This window comes from Caretta caretta, chromosome 6, assembly GCF_965140235.1.
Source record: "Caretta caretta isolate rCarCar2 chromosome 6, rCarCar1.hap1, whole genome shotgun sequence".
Classification (NCBI taxonomy): Eukaryota; Metazoa; Chordata; order Testudines; family Cheloniidae; genus Caretta; species Caretta caretta.
In genome coordinates, this window is record NC_134211.1 from 89,310,432 (window position 1) to 89,324,358 (window position 13,927).

The following is a 13,927-nucleotide window of genomic DNA, read 5'->3' on the forward strand; positions in this document are numbered from 1 at the left end:
ACCTTGATCTTTCCAGTGAGACTGCCAATAAGGTTGGCCAATTGGTGTCCACTGGACTAGTAAGTTCTATGACTTGGACACCTGTCCACTGGGACCTAGACTGAGAACCCATTAACTGACTGCACGCTAGGCTTGAGAGAAGGTTAGGCACACAACATAACACTCTTCTCACCACATCATCTCACTATTTCAGAGGGGGATTGCATGGATTTTATTTTCTCTTCCCTCCTAGCTCTCTCCCCAGGCTTATAGTGCCCTTAAGTGAGCATGTTTGAGTATCTGGGGTGTTGGGGGAAACATCTTTTTTGTGTTTGGAAAGAACGTAATGGTGTTCCGAGAAGACACCAGTGGGAAGTATGGTGAGGAGCTGAGTATTCATGTGCATATCCTTGTGGAGAGAGGTGAGGATCCCAATGCCTTCCAGAAAAGCTTCTCCCAATGCTTTACAAACAATCTCAGCACCACACCCTGTCAGGTAGATCAGTCACATCATCCTTATTTTTACAGGAAGGGAAACTGAGGCACAGAGTCTTGTCCAAGATCTTGCAGGAAGCCTGTGGCAGAGCCAGGAATAAAATAGAGATTTCCTGACTCCTGTTCTGTACTTTGGTCACAGAACCATCCTTCCCAGTGAGACACTGCAAATGGAACATGCTTGCTAACTTGTAAAATATATTTGGCCTAACTCATAAACTGGGCCCTTTGCTAATATGGGGGTTAAATCTGTAAAATGAGAATAATAATGCTTCCCTACCTCACACAGGTGTTGTGAGGACAAACACATTAAAATTGTGAAGTACTTTGAGATCTACTGATGAAAGTGCTAGATAAGAAATAGGCATCATTGCTGTTCATTAATCTCCCTCTGAACTAGGTGTCAGTTCTGGAAAAGTGTGGTTCCTTTCAGTAAAGAAGTGCACACACAAATTCCCCCACCCCCTGCAGAAAATACATTCTGCTGGAGAGGTGCTGCAGTCATGCCTTTTGCCCACCAGGGACTGCTGTGGTGCCAGAACAGAAGGCATCCGTCTCCCAGGCCATAGCAGTTAGCAACCAATAGAGAGGAGGAGAGGCTGCATTCCTCACAGCGCCCTGCTTGTGGGGCCAGGTGAGGAGGCACGGGATGCGGGGGTGGGGAGAGAAGGGACAGACAGACAGTGGAACACATGGGGCTGCTGGGGGATCACAGACTGGAATTCAGACTGGGCTGGGGGGGGGGCGCTAAATTGGCATGCAGGGCCACACTGGGATGGGGGTGGCTGAGTGGGGGCTGGGGGACACATGAGGACGGGGGTAGAGGCTAGGGGTCAGCCAGGGTCTGTATGGGGGAGGCTCTCCAACTTCTTAACAATCCCCTCCCAAAAAACTGTTCCATACTTCTCCCACCCACACCCAACAGCCCTCCAGGTTCACTCCCAGGTGCCTTCCCAGCAATTACTTCCCTCTCCCTCATCAACTCCATTACCCCTGACTCCCCCAAGCCTTTGCACTGCTTCTGAGGGGTGCAGGAAATACAGTTCTGTAGTTTAAATGAATTGTTACTCAAAGCTCTGTATTAATATGTCTCGTAAGGGATCTATTTATCAAAAAACATTTCCTGAACCTGTTTTGTTGTCTGTGTTACAGACATACTTGTTGACAGGTATTTTGAAATAAATTACCAAAATAATTGAAATTGGTATGATTATGTGGTGGTATTTTGACAAATAAAATATGCAGAAATTTGCAGAATTTTAAAATATTGTGCGCAGAATTTTTAAATTTTTGCTGCAGAATTCCACCTGGAGTAATTTATTAAGCCAACAAGAGGTCCATGGAATCCAATCCATCCCCAGAGAAGAATGGGAGATCTAGCGACCCCTCCAGCAGTTGCAGTGACAAGAGATAAGAGAAGAGGGGAAGGACAGAACCTGGTCTGGAAAGATGGGCAGCTCCCATGCCTGTGTTTTTAAGTGTGTCAGCTCCTGGTTCTCTTGGGAGCCATGTAGTCACCTGTTGATATGTCTATGCTGGCAGTCCCTCCTGTCTGGCTGGAAATGTTTTAGCTTTAAAAAGTATCTTCTCACATGAGTTTATTTGAAACAAAGGAAAACATGGAGCTTCTGGAAGCAGCCAGTAATTGGTGTTTAACCACCAGCTTTTGGTTCTGTGTGTGGGTCTACAGACAATCACAGGGGCTGGGCTATAACTAAGTTTAGGAGCATTGCTTTCCCCCCTCTTCTGTGAATGGGCAGAGCTGGGTTGGCTGTAGCTTATATTCCCCTACCAGAAATAGAATAAAATGGTGATGAGAGAAAGAAGCAGCTTTAGCCCCTTATCTTTTTTTTCTTCCCTCGAATCTGAGATAAAGCGAGGGGACACACATATCCTATCTGGGAAGGGGTGGGGGCCCAAAGAGAACTTGCCTGCCCCTGTGAAGGGGTTTGTAGGACTAGTCGCTACGTCGGTTTGGGTGTATATCTTGAGGAGGGGCTGAGAGACAGTGTCATTACACTAGAATTTTTCTGAATCTCATGAAAATACTGTAGCTATGTGGCATGTTACTGTGCTGAGGGGGCAGATTGGAGTGTGCGAAGCTAAAGTCGTTAGCCATAAAAAGCACAAAATAAACTGATTGCAGGGATTGATAGGTCTCTCCACAATGGCTTGTTCTCTGTGAAATTGGTGGGATATGGTATAACTGCCTTGCTTGCTCAGCCAGGGAAGCCCTACGATGATTTCAATTAATGAAGAGAAAGCTGAGATTGTAATTTGGTAAAGAACATATTCAAATACCTGAACATCAGGCACTTAACTTGAGGTAAGTGTTTCTTCTGCTAACCTTGTATCTGAAACATAGGATGTGGATGTCACCGTATGAGGGTTCAAATCCAGACCAGCAAGGGGTTGTGTCACCATTTGCCCTGTAACTGTGGGTGTCTTGGTTTGCTTCTGGAGCTCCCAGCCTGGGCCATTCACAACTAGCCTCCAAGCATGCTGGTCACAACCTGAGTTTCTGTATGCTAGACAGCTCTGGTTCAGCAGGTCTGATCCCAGCAGCTTGTGTATAGCCCCACAGCAGCTTACACCAGCCTTGTTTACTACTTCCAGGGCGACCCCAATGCACTCCCAATCCTGAATTTTCCCCAAATCGTATCTCCTGAAGTGCCCAGCCCTCTTGTGAAGAGCTCAGAGAAATAGTAAGGTTCATTGCTCCTGTAAAGAGACAAAAACACATCACAGATTATAAACTTACCTGGGAGTAAATACACCGTTCCTTCAAACCCAGCACTGAGTTGGTTATGGTAAAAATGAAATAAATTTAACAGAATATACATAGGATTAAGTGAGTTCAGGTATAAGAAATGAAGAGAGAAAGAGTTACAAGTAAAACAAAACAAAATATGTTGCTAAAAGTCTAAAACATAATCTAGCCAGATACAGGCTTTGTTCAAGATGCTTTCTCTCACCAGTCGTCATTCTTAGTCAACCATGGCTGACTTTTTTTCTGTCCTGACGTTCCACAAAAGTAAAGGTGCTGGCTTCCCTTGTCTTCTTAGCTGAAAGATCTTTGCATAAGCAGGCTTCTCACCTGTGTTCAGTTCCAGAGACTTCAACCCCCAGTTGGTTGAAGGACCCATCTTTTTTGGCTTGCAAGAACTCTGGCCTCTTGTGTCTGTCTAGTGATGGATGCCTAAAATGGCTTTGTATCCTTGCCTATATCTCCCAAAGTTGAATGACTTTGCTTCAAGAGACAAGGTGGATGAGGTAATATCTTTTATTGAACCAATCAGTTAATTCAGTTGCTTATCATTTAAGGTGCTGCACTCTGTATTTCTAGACCTGTAAACCTTTAAATGGTTTCTTCTGACAAGTAAAACCCAGACCATGCTTCTCTCTCCTGTTTGGTGTAGACACCATGCTGTCCTCTCCCCAGCTTGTTAGTGTGAAGTTTGCCTCCCATACCTTGTTAGCTTGATGGGTCTGTTTACTGCTTATATGTGAACTGAGGTAAATACACATTTGTTTAGGATAGACCTGTTTAACAACTCCCTGACATACCTGGTTTCGTTATAATTCCATCATATATTCATAACTCTTAATAGCCATTGCATACATATATCACACGAGAATATTAATGATCAGTGAGTTATTAGTTTTCACATGATACCTCACAAAGCATATTTTGTACAATGATTATTACAGTACCATGTAGGGTGTGAATACAAGGGTGCTTAGTGTCAGTGATTTGTATTTGACTAAATGTGGGAACGTAGGAATTGCCACACCAGATAGGACCAGGGGTCCTCTCTGACAGTGGCAGTACCAGATGTTTCAGGTTCAAGAAACCCCACTGATGGACACAACTTACTGTTAGGATATAGATATTCAGGCCTGTCTGCAAAGGCCTGTACTCTAAGAATTTAGGTGTATTCTTATCACTTGGCTAGTGATAGAGGTATAAAAGAGAGAATCAAAATCACTGTCTGCTGGTGTAAGGGCCTTCTCTTACTGTGACAGTCTGAGGCCCTGTTCTTAGGCTAAGGCCTTTGGCTAAGCAGCAGAGGCTGCCATAAGCTGGGAAGCAAACAGTCACATCCTCACATTCCAAATTAGTCACACTGAAATAAGGTGCTATTCGGCTGTTAAGAATACAATCCTGTCCTGATAGTTCCTATCACCTCCAGAGAAAGGGAAGTGCCTAGAAAATGTAAAAGGAAACTTAGTTTGATAGCATCCTGTCTGGCAAGAACTCACTTATCAATAGCTGGGATGTGAAATCCTCGCTTCTGTGTTGTCTTGTCATTGTAGTTCCCACTTTGCTATTGTTTGTCTGTATAATCTCTGTCTGGTTCTGTGATTGTTCCTGTCTGCTGTATAATTAATTTTGCTGGGTGTAAACTAATTAAGGTGGTGGGATATAATTGGTTACATAATCATGTTACAATGTGTTAGGATTGGTTAGTTAAATTTCAGGAAAATGATTGGTTAAGGTATAGCTAAGCAGAACTCAAGTTTTACTATATAATCTGTAGTCAATGAGGAAGTGACTGGGTGTGGGTGGGGGTGGGCATGGGCATGTGGGTGAGGGAGATGGGAACAGGGAATGGGGGTAAGAAAATTGGAATCATGTTTTGCTAAAGGGGGAAATGGTAACAGGGAATGGGAGTAAGGAAGTTGGAATCATGTTTGGCTAAGGGTAGTAATGGGAACAGGGACACAGGTGTAAGGCTCTGTGGTGTCAGAGCTGGGAAGGAGGATACTAAGGAAGGAAACTGGAATCATGCTTGCTGGAAGTTCACCCCAATAAACATCGAATTGTTTGCACCTTTGGACTTCGGGTATTGTTGCTCTCTGTTCATGTGAGAAGGACCAGGGAAGTAAGTGGGTGAAGGAGTAAGCCCCCTAACACTTACTCATGGAAGTTTCCTCCTAACTCCCTCTTTAGTGGTTGAGTTGTGCTCTAAAACGTGACATTTGTGCCCCTTGTGTGTGTATTGTTTTAATCCTGCCCAATGCAACAGAATGGCAGGGTTGGTCCCTTTTTATTAGTCATTCCCACTGGTTTACCTTGGTTGGCATCTCTGAGGTAAAGGTGAACCCCAAAGTGACACCTGTTGGGAGTCCTGACCCTGGTTTACCGCAGAGCCCCATAATAAGGATAAATTCCAGGGCAGTGCCTGACACATGAGGAGCTTGGTCCGACATTGTGAAGGTTAATAATTTGTACGTTAAATGTGTTTCTGGTTCCAGCACTGAAGTGAGATAATGTCTGAAGGACAGAGCATTCTTCCCTGACCCAGGTCTCTTCGCTCTTGCATGGAGGAGGGAGAGTGCAGATAAATGGTTTGGTGTATAAAGGGCAGAGACCTTTCCTTTCCCAACTACAAGTGTTGGCAGATCACACATATTTATTTGGAAACCTTGATGCTGCCGATGCTGTTTAAAGAAAACATATCCCACAACACACTGATAATCATTAAAGAAGTGTGAAACCTTGATAGTGACGATGAACCTTCAAAGTCTGATTAGCATGAATTACTGGGGTGTTTTGTTTGTTGGGAGGCAGAGTGGACAGTTGTGTGATCCTGGATAAGTCCCTTTCCTCCCTGTGCTTCTCCTTCATTGTCTGTAAAATGGGGGTAGTGATACTAGCTGACCCTCTCAACGGAGGACTGTGAAGATACTGAGGTCTATAGAAATGCTCACTATTGTTACAGTGGAAGCTAAAAGTTTACAGCAAAACTAATAGGTTTGTTGTGATGATCCTTCTGTGACTGGGGTGGGGAAGGTCAACACTTCATAAGGTTCCTTACACTGGGAGAAGACCCTATCTGATGATGATAAATGCATCTCTCTATAACAAGGAAGTTGCCCTAGCTTGAATGCCCCCTCGTTTCCATATTTTTCATAGCTCCTGCTTCTTCTTCCACTGTGAGGATGGGTTTGTGGATGCTCCGTTGGTGATGGTAAAGCATGAATAACTGGGGCTGGGTAGGAAGGAGGTGCATTTTTCATTGCTTCTACCATTCTGGTTAATTTGATGCTGCTAAGTCACATTCAAATGCTTCAGGCTTCAGAAGAGATTTGGAAATGTGTCAGGCAAGTGTGAGAATTGCTTCACGTGCTGCTCTGCAGCTCTCTTTCTGCAGCTCCTAGAAAGCCTTGTGTGTGCTTGGTCGAGTCTGTCACTACCTGGAAAATTTTTTATAGCTTGAAAACAAGATAATGCAGAAATTTAGTGCAACACTGAAGTGAGTAACCACTTCTGCCCCATACAGGGGAGTGTGCGTAAATAATCTCTCTCTGGGAACTGGCAAGAGTTGGGCTGTCCCCAAGCACTCTTTTATGATGTCATGGGGGGGTGAAGAGCACTGGCACACAAAGCTGAAGGAGCGGGAGTTGAGCCTTGGTTGCAACACCGCTGCACGCAATGAAATGTGGATGAAAGAGCAGCTTTCGTAGGCAGCCACAAACATGCTGAGTGCACTTTGATTCCCCCTTTATTAGACAAGGGCTCAGGCGTTTGGATCAAAACAGCTGATTTCTCTCTGTTCCTTGAGGAGGGCATTTTAGGCTGGTATCACTATTAGTCCCAGATACTTGTGAGTACTTGGTCTACTGCTGTAAGCCTGATCTGCTATAAGGGTAAGAGCATCTCAGCCCTTTCCAGAAGGGGTTGCTATGGAATGTGTTATAGCCATAGTCAAGCTCCCCTTTCTGGGACCTACCAGGCTGCTGCATTTGGATCCCAACACATTGGGCCCATGCGCGTTTAAGCCTCCCTTGGTCTAGATAGGCTCCAGCACTGTGTCTTTCCTCATCTTAATTAATTAGCCTCTTACTCTCCCTTTTCATGTTCTCAGTATGTATGTATATATATATCATCTTACTGTATGTTCTATTCTATGCATCTGATGAAGTGGGCTGTAGCCCACGAAAGCTTATGCTCAAATAAATTTGTTAGTCTCTAAGCCCTGGTCTACACTAGGTCTTTAGATCGAATTTAGCAGTGTTAAATCGATTTAACCCTGCACCTGTCCACACGACAAAGCCCTTTTTTTCGACTTAAAGAGCTCTTAAAATCGATTTCCTTACTCCACCCCCGACAAGGGGATTAGCGCTCAAATCGGCCTTGCCAGGTCGAATTTGGGGTACTGTGGACACAATTAGACGGTATTGGCCTCTGGGAGCTATCCCAGAGTGCTCTGTTGTGACTGTTCTGGACAGCACTCTCAACTCAGATGCACTGGCCAGGTAGACAGGAAAAGGCCCGCAAACTTTTGAATTTCAATTTCCTGTTTGCATGGTCACCTGCAGCTTGCCACGCTGGCCAGAGTTCATCAGCAGAGGTGACCATGATGGAGTCCCAGAATCGCAAAAGAGCTCCAGCATGGACTGAACGGGAGGTACGGGATCTGATCGCTGTATGGGGAGAGGAATCCGTGCTATCAGAACTCGGTTCCAGTTTTCAAAATGCCAAAACATTTGTCAAAATCTCCCAGGGCATGAAGGACAGAGGCCCTAACAGGGACCTGAAGCAATGCCGTGTGAAACTTAAGGAGCTGAGGCAAGCCTACCAGAAAACCAGAGAGGCAAACGGCCGCTCCGGGTCAGAGCCCCAAACATGCCGCTTCTATGATGAGCTGCATGCCATTTTAAGTGTTTCAGCCACCACTACCCCAGCTGTGTTGTTTGACTCCCTCAATGGAGATGGAGGCAACACAGAAGCAGGTTTTGGGGAGGAGGAAGATGATAGCTCACAGCAAGCAAGCGGAGAAACTGATTTTCCCGACAGCCAGGAACTGTTTCTCACCCTGGACCTGGAGCCAGTACCCCCTGAACCCACCCAAGGCTGCCCTCCGGACCCGCCAGGCGGAGAAGGGACCTCTGGTGAGTGTACCTTTTAAAATACTATACATGGTTTAAAAGCAAGCATGTTTAATGATTAATTTCCCCTGGCATTTGCGGCTCTCCTGGATGTATTCCCAAAGCCTTTGCAGAAGGTTTCTGGGGAGGGCAGCCTTATTCCATCCACCATGGTAGGACACTTTACCACACCACACCAGTAGCACGTACCAGGAATCATTGTAGAACAAAGCATTGCAGTGTATGTTTGCTGGCATTCAAACAACATCCGTTCTTTATCTCTCTGTGTTATCCTCAGGAGAGTGATATCATTCATGGTCACCTGATTGAAATAGGGTGCTTTTCTTAAGGGGACATTCAGAGGTGCCCACTCCTGCTGGGCTGTTTGCCTATGGCTGAACAGAAATGTTCCCCGCTGTTAGCCACAGGGAAGGGTGAGGGGCTAGCGACGTGGTGGGGGGAGGCAAAATGCAACCTTGGAACAAAAGCACATGTGCTGTGTATGTAATGTTAACAGCAAGGTTTACCGTGAAAGAGTGTAGCCATTGTACTAGAAAATGTGTCTTTTTAAATACCACTGTCTTTTTTTTCTTCTCCACCAGCTGCATGTGTTTCAAGGATCACAGGATCTTCTCCTTCCCCGAGGCTAGTGAAGATTAGAAAGCGAAAAAAACACACTCGTGATGAAATGTTCTCTGAGCTCATGCTGTCCTCCCACACTGACAGAGCACAGACGAATGGGTGGAGGCAGACAATGTCAGAGTGCAGGAAAGCACAAAATGACTGGGAGGAGAGGTGGTGGGCTGAAGAGAGGGTGAAGCTGAAAGGTGGCGGCAGCGTGATGAGAGGAGGCAGGATTCAATGCTGAGGCTGCTGGAGGATCAAACCAATATGCTCCAGCGTATGGCTGAGCTGCAGGAAAGGCAGCAGGAGCACAGACCGCCGCTACAGCCCCTGTGTAACCAAGCGCCTTCCTCCCCACGTTCCATAGTCTCCTCACCCAGACGCCCAAGAACGCGGTGGGGGGCCTCTGGCCACTCCACCCCAGAGGATTGCCCAAGCAATAGAAGGCTGGCATTCAATAAGTTTTAAAGTGCTGTGTGGCCTTGTCCTTTCCTCCTCCACCCCCCCTCCTGGGCAACCTTGGTCATTATCCCCCTAATAATGGGGGGTGTGATGAATGAATAAAGAATGCATGAATGTGAAGCAACAATGACTTTATTGCCTCTGCAAGTGGTGATAGAAGGGAGGAGGGGAGGGTAGCTAGCTTAAAGGGAAGTAGAGTGAACCAAGGGGCGGGGTGTTTCATCAAGGAGAAACAAACAGAACTTTCACACTGTAGCCTGTCCAGTCATGAAACTGGTTTTCAAAGCTTCTCTGATGCACACCGCATCCTCTTGTGCTCTTCTAACCGCCCTGGTGTCTGGCTGTGCGAAACCAGCAGCCAGGCAATTTGCCTTAACCTCCCACCCTGCCATAAACTTCTCCCCCTTACTCTCACAGATATTGTGGAGCACATAGCAAGCAGTAATAACAGTGGGAATATTGGTTTCACCGAGGTCTAACCGAGTCAGTAAACTGCGCCAGTGCGCTTTTAAACATCCAAATGCACATTCTACCACCATTCTGCACTTGCTCAGCCTGTAGTTGAACAGCTCCTGACTACTGTCCAGGCTGCCTGTGTATGGCTTCATGAGCTATGGCATTAAGGGGTAGGCTGGGTCCCCAAGGATATCTATAGGCATTTCAACATCCCCAACAGTTATTTTCTGGTCTGGGAATAAAGTCCCTTCCTGCAGCTTTTGAAACAGACCCAAGTTCTTGAAGATGCGAGCGTCATATACCTTTCCCGGCCATCCCACGTTGATGTTGGTGAAACGTCCCTTGTGATCCACCAGTGCTTGCAGCACTATTGAAAAGTACCCCTTGCGGTTTATGTACTCGCCGGCTTGGTACTCTGGTGTCAAGATAGGGGTATGGGTTCCGTCTATAGCCCCACCACAGTTAGGGAATCCCATTGCAGCAAAGCCATCCACTATGACCTGCACATTTCCCAGGGTCACTACCCTTGATATCAGCAGATCTTTGATTGCGTTGGGTACTTGCATCACAGCAGCCCGCACAGTAGATTTGCCCACTCCAAATTGATTCCCAACTGACCGGTAGCTGTCTGGCATTGCAAGCTTCCACAGGGCTATTGCCACTCGCTTCTCAACTGTGAGGGCTGCTCTCATCTTGGTATTCTTGCACTTCAGGGCAGGGGAAAGCAAGTCACAAAGTTCCATGAAAGTGCCCTTATGCATGCAAAAGTTTTGCAACCACTGGGAATTGTCCCAGACCTGCAACACTATGTGGTCCCACCAGTCTGTGCTTGTTTCCCAAGCCCAGAATCGGCATTCCACCGCATGAACCTGCCCCATTAGCACCATGATGCCCACATTGCCAGGGCCTGTGCTTTGAGAGAAGTCTGTGTCCATGTCCTCATCACTCACGTCACCGCGCTGATGTCACCTACTCACCCAGTATCGCTTTGCCAGGTTCTGGTGCTGCATATACTGTTGGATAATGCGCGTGGTGTTTAATGTGCTCCTAATTGCCAAAGTGATCTGAGCGGGCTCCATGCTTGCCGTGGTATGGCGTCTGCACAGAAAAAAGGCACGGAACGATCCTCTGCCATTGCCCTGACAGAGGGAGGGGCAACTGACGACATGGCTTACAGGGTTGGCTTACAGGGAATTAAAATCAACAAAGGGGGTGGCTTTGTGAGAAACTGAATGGCCCCCTCAAGGATAGAACTCAAAACTGGGTTTAGCAGGCCGTTGATTTCACAGAGGGAGGAGGGAGGAGAAAATGAATACAAAACAAATCTGGTCTATTTCTTGTTTTGAGCCACTTCATCTATCTTTATACATCTTGCTAGCAGCAGACTGTGCAGTACGTCCGCTAGCCATCATCATCTCCTGGGTGCTCAGCAGAAGACGACTAGCCATCATCTTCTGCTAGCTGGAGGTTAAAAGACAGTGCACTGCCAGTCGGACTCAATCACCACAAGGTGAAACAAGGGAAATGACCTGGCTGAGTCACTCCCATGTTTGCCCAGGCGCCCGGGTTAAAAGAGCACCCAGGACTACGTCGATGACCGCTACCAGTCATACTGCACTGTCTGCTGCTAAAAGGCAATAAACTGCTGCTGTGTAGCAATGCAGTACCACGTCTGCCAGCACCCAGGAGACATACGGTGACAGCTGAGCAGGCTCCATGCTTGCCGTGGTATGGCGTCTGCACAGGTAACGCAAGGAAAAAGGCGCAAAACGATTGTCTGCCCTTGCTTTCACGGAGGGAGGGAGGAAACGGGGGCCTGACGATACGTACCCAGAACCACCCGCGACAATGTTTTAGCCCCATCAGGCACTGGGATTTCTACCCAGAATTCAAATGGACAGCGGAGACTGCGGGAACTGTGGGATAGCCACTCACAGTGCAATGCTCCGGAAGTCGACGGTTGCCTCGGTACTCTGGACACACTCCGCCGACTACATGCACTTAGAGCATTTGTGTGGGGACACACACAATCAACTGTATAAAAACGCTTTCTACAAAACCAACTTCTATAAATTTGACCTAATTTCATAGTGTAGACATACCCTAAGGTGCCACAAGTACTCCTGTTCTTTTTGTCTTGGCCTCTCTGGCACACTTCCTGGGCACAGCCTTTCTGTTCCCATTTCTGTGAAAGGGTCTCTCGCCTAGAGTGACCATCTTTTCAAAAAGCAAAAGCGAGACACATGTAGGAGCGCTGCACGCCTTTCTCCTCCTTTGCCCCCTGGCCAGGCCAGAAACTGGAGCTTGACAGTGGTAAGAGCTGCCCAGGGAGCCCAGACCACTGTGGGGAGTCCTGGACCCCCCACCTACCTAGACAGGGTGCCCAAGAGCAGCCCCCAGTCTGTGTCCCTGATCTCTCCCCCCTCCCGCCCCAGAGATCAGTCTCATACCAGGTGATCTGTTGCTTAGTTACCAGCCTGGCTGGGCAGAATCAGTTTTTTTGGTTTGGCCATATTTATTGTACCGCCTATATAGACCTGTTCAAATGTTAGATTCTTAATATTCAGCACATCCGGCCGTGCAGGTGCCACTCCTGTCTCCTTTGTACATGGAGTATGAAGCAAGAACACAGTACAGGTAACCTGAAAGGTTTAAGCACACAGAGAATTAATTTGCTGAAACAGAATTTGTAAATTGTGCGTCGTCAGTTTCCCCAAATTGTCACAAGGTGAAAAAGGAAATGCCACCCTCTCCCTCTGAGCCTGGCAAATTGGCAACTTATGAGACCGTGTATGCCATGGGGCTGCATACCATTTTCATGGTGATGTCAATGCCACCAATAAAGTGACTCCAAGGTCACAGGTGCTGTGCTTGTTGGACAATGACTATAGCCAGGCTCAGATGCCTCTACTCACAGCCTTTCAAAGTAGGACATCTCAGAATAGGGGCAGGCGCTCAGCAAACACATCTTTGGATTTAGGGTGTTATTGGTCTTAAGGATTTCAAACCCTTTGTGTGGCTTTTGATGCTCTCTTTCCTCTTGGGCTTAAACTTCTTAGACTGACTTGAGCCAGTGGAGAAGTTGACAGAGTTAGCAAGGCAGCTGGGGTTGGTTAGTGTCACTCCTACAAGTGTGGGGGCCAGTACGGTACACTTTCACACTGGTTATTTGTTGTGGATTCTGCTAAAATAGTAGTTAGTTTCTATTTTATTTTGATTGTTGGATGACTGAGTAGGGGATTTTTGGATCGAAGACCAAGTTGGACGGGCCCTGGCCAGCCTCTGACTATGCAAAGGCAGGCCACATCTTGGAGCTGAGTCCCTTGATGGTGGTCCTAGCCTGAGGATTGAGGGGGAGGTTCCCCTCACTCTCCACCTAATTCTATCTCTCTCCTGATCTCTCTGCTCAGCTTGGAATTGCAGTGGGCTTTGTTCTCCCTCCCGTTCTGGTTCCCAACTTGGAGGACACAGAACAGCTGGCCTACCACATCAGCATCATGTTTTTCATCATTGCAGCTGTGGCAACGGTGCTCTTCATCCTCGTCATCATTGGTAAGGAGGTGAATGTAAATGTGTGGGAGGGATGAAGCTGAGAGGACCAGATTGTGTTTATGGGTCTCTGTATCAGGGAGGGCATGTGGCAGCCCACTAGGGGCGATCTGGGGCAGTGCCCCAGCATAGCACCTGCTTCTGTTCACATACAGGGTCACTTCTTCAGCTGGTTAAAGCTGAACCTAAGAAGGGCAGAGGTGATGCCAGTGGGCGGAGCAAAGCACTTTGAAGAGTTTGCAGCCATGGTGCAGTCTCCTTTGAAGGCACACACCCCCAATTGGTCAGTTTGTTCAAAAGTTAGGAATTTTCTTAGATTCCTCACTGAAACACTTAGCTCTTACATAGCATCTGCAAGCTTTCTAATCTCTCAGTTGGCGAGGAGACTATGTCCCATCCTGGTAGATGATGTCCTGGCCTCAGTTATTCACACCTTCACTTCTCAGGTGGACTACAGCAATGCGATATACCTGGGTATGAAGTCTTC

The 13,927-nt window shown here is 47.0% G+C and overlaps 1 protein-coding gene across 7 annotated transcripts in view; it reads left to right on the forward strand.

Annotated features, from left to right (window-relative positions):
• FLVCR2 (FLVCR choline and putative heme transporter 2) overlaps positions 1–13,927 on the forward strand; it is a 57,597-nt gene that overhangs the window by 14,912 nt on the left and 28,758 nt on the right. For all 7 annotated transcript variants that reach the window (XR_007357376.2, XR_007357374.2, XR_007357375.2 and 4 more), the window contains exon 2: positions 13,302–13,443. Coding sequence is in view for 3 of the 7 variants with exons in the window: in XM_048855558.2 (XP_048711515.1) it covers positions 13,302–13,443 (142 nt within the window). In the remaining 4 variants the exon portion in view is untranslated. The remainder of the gene's footprint in view (positions 1–13,301; positions 13,444–13,927) is intronic.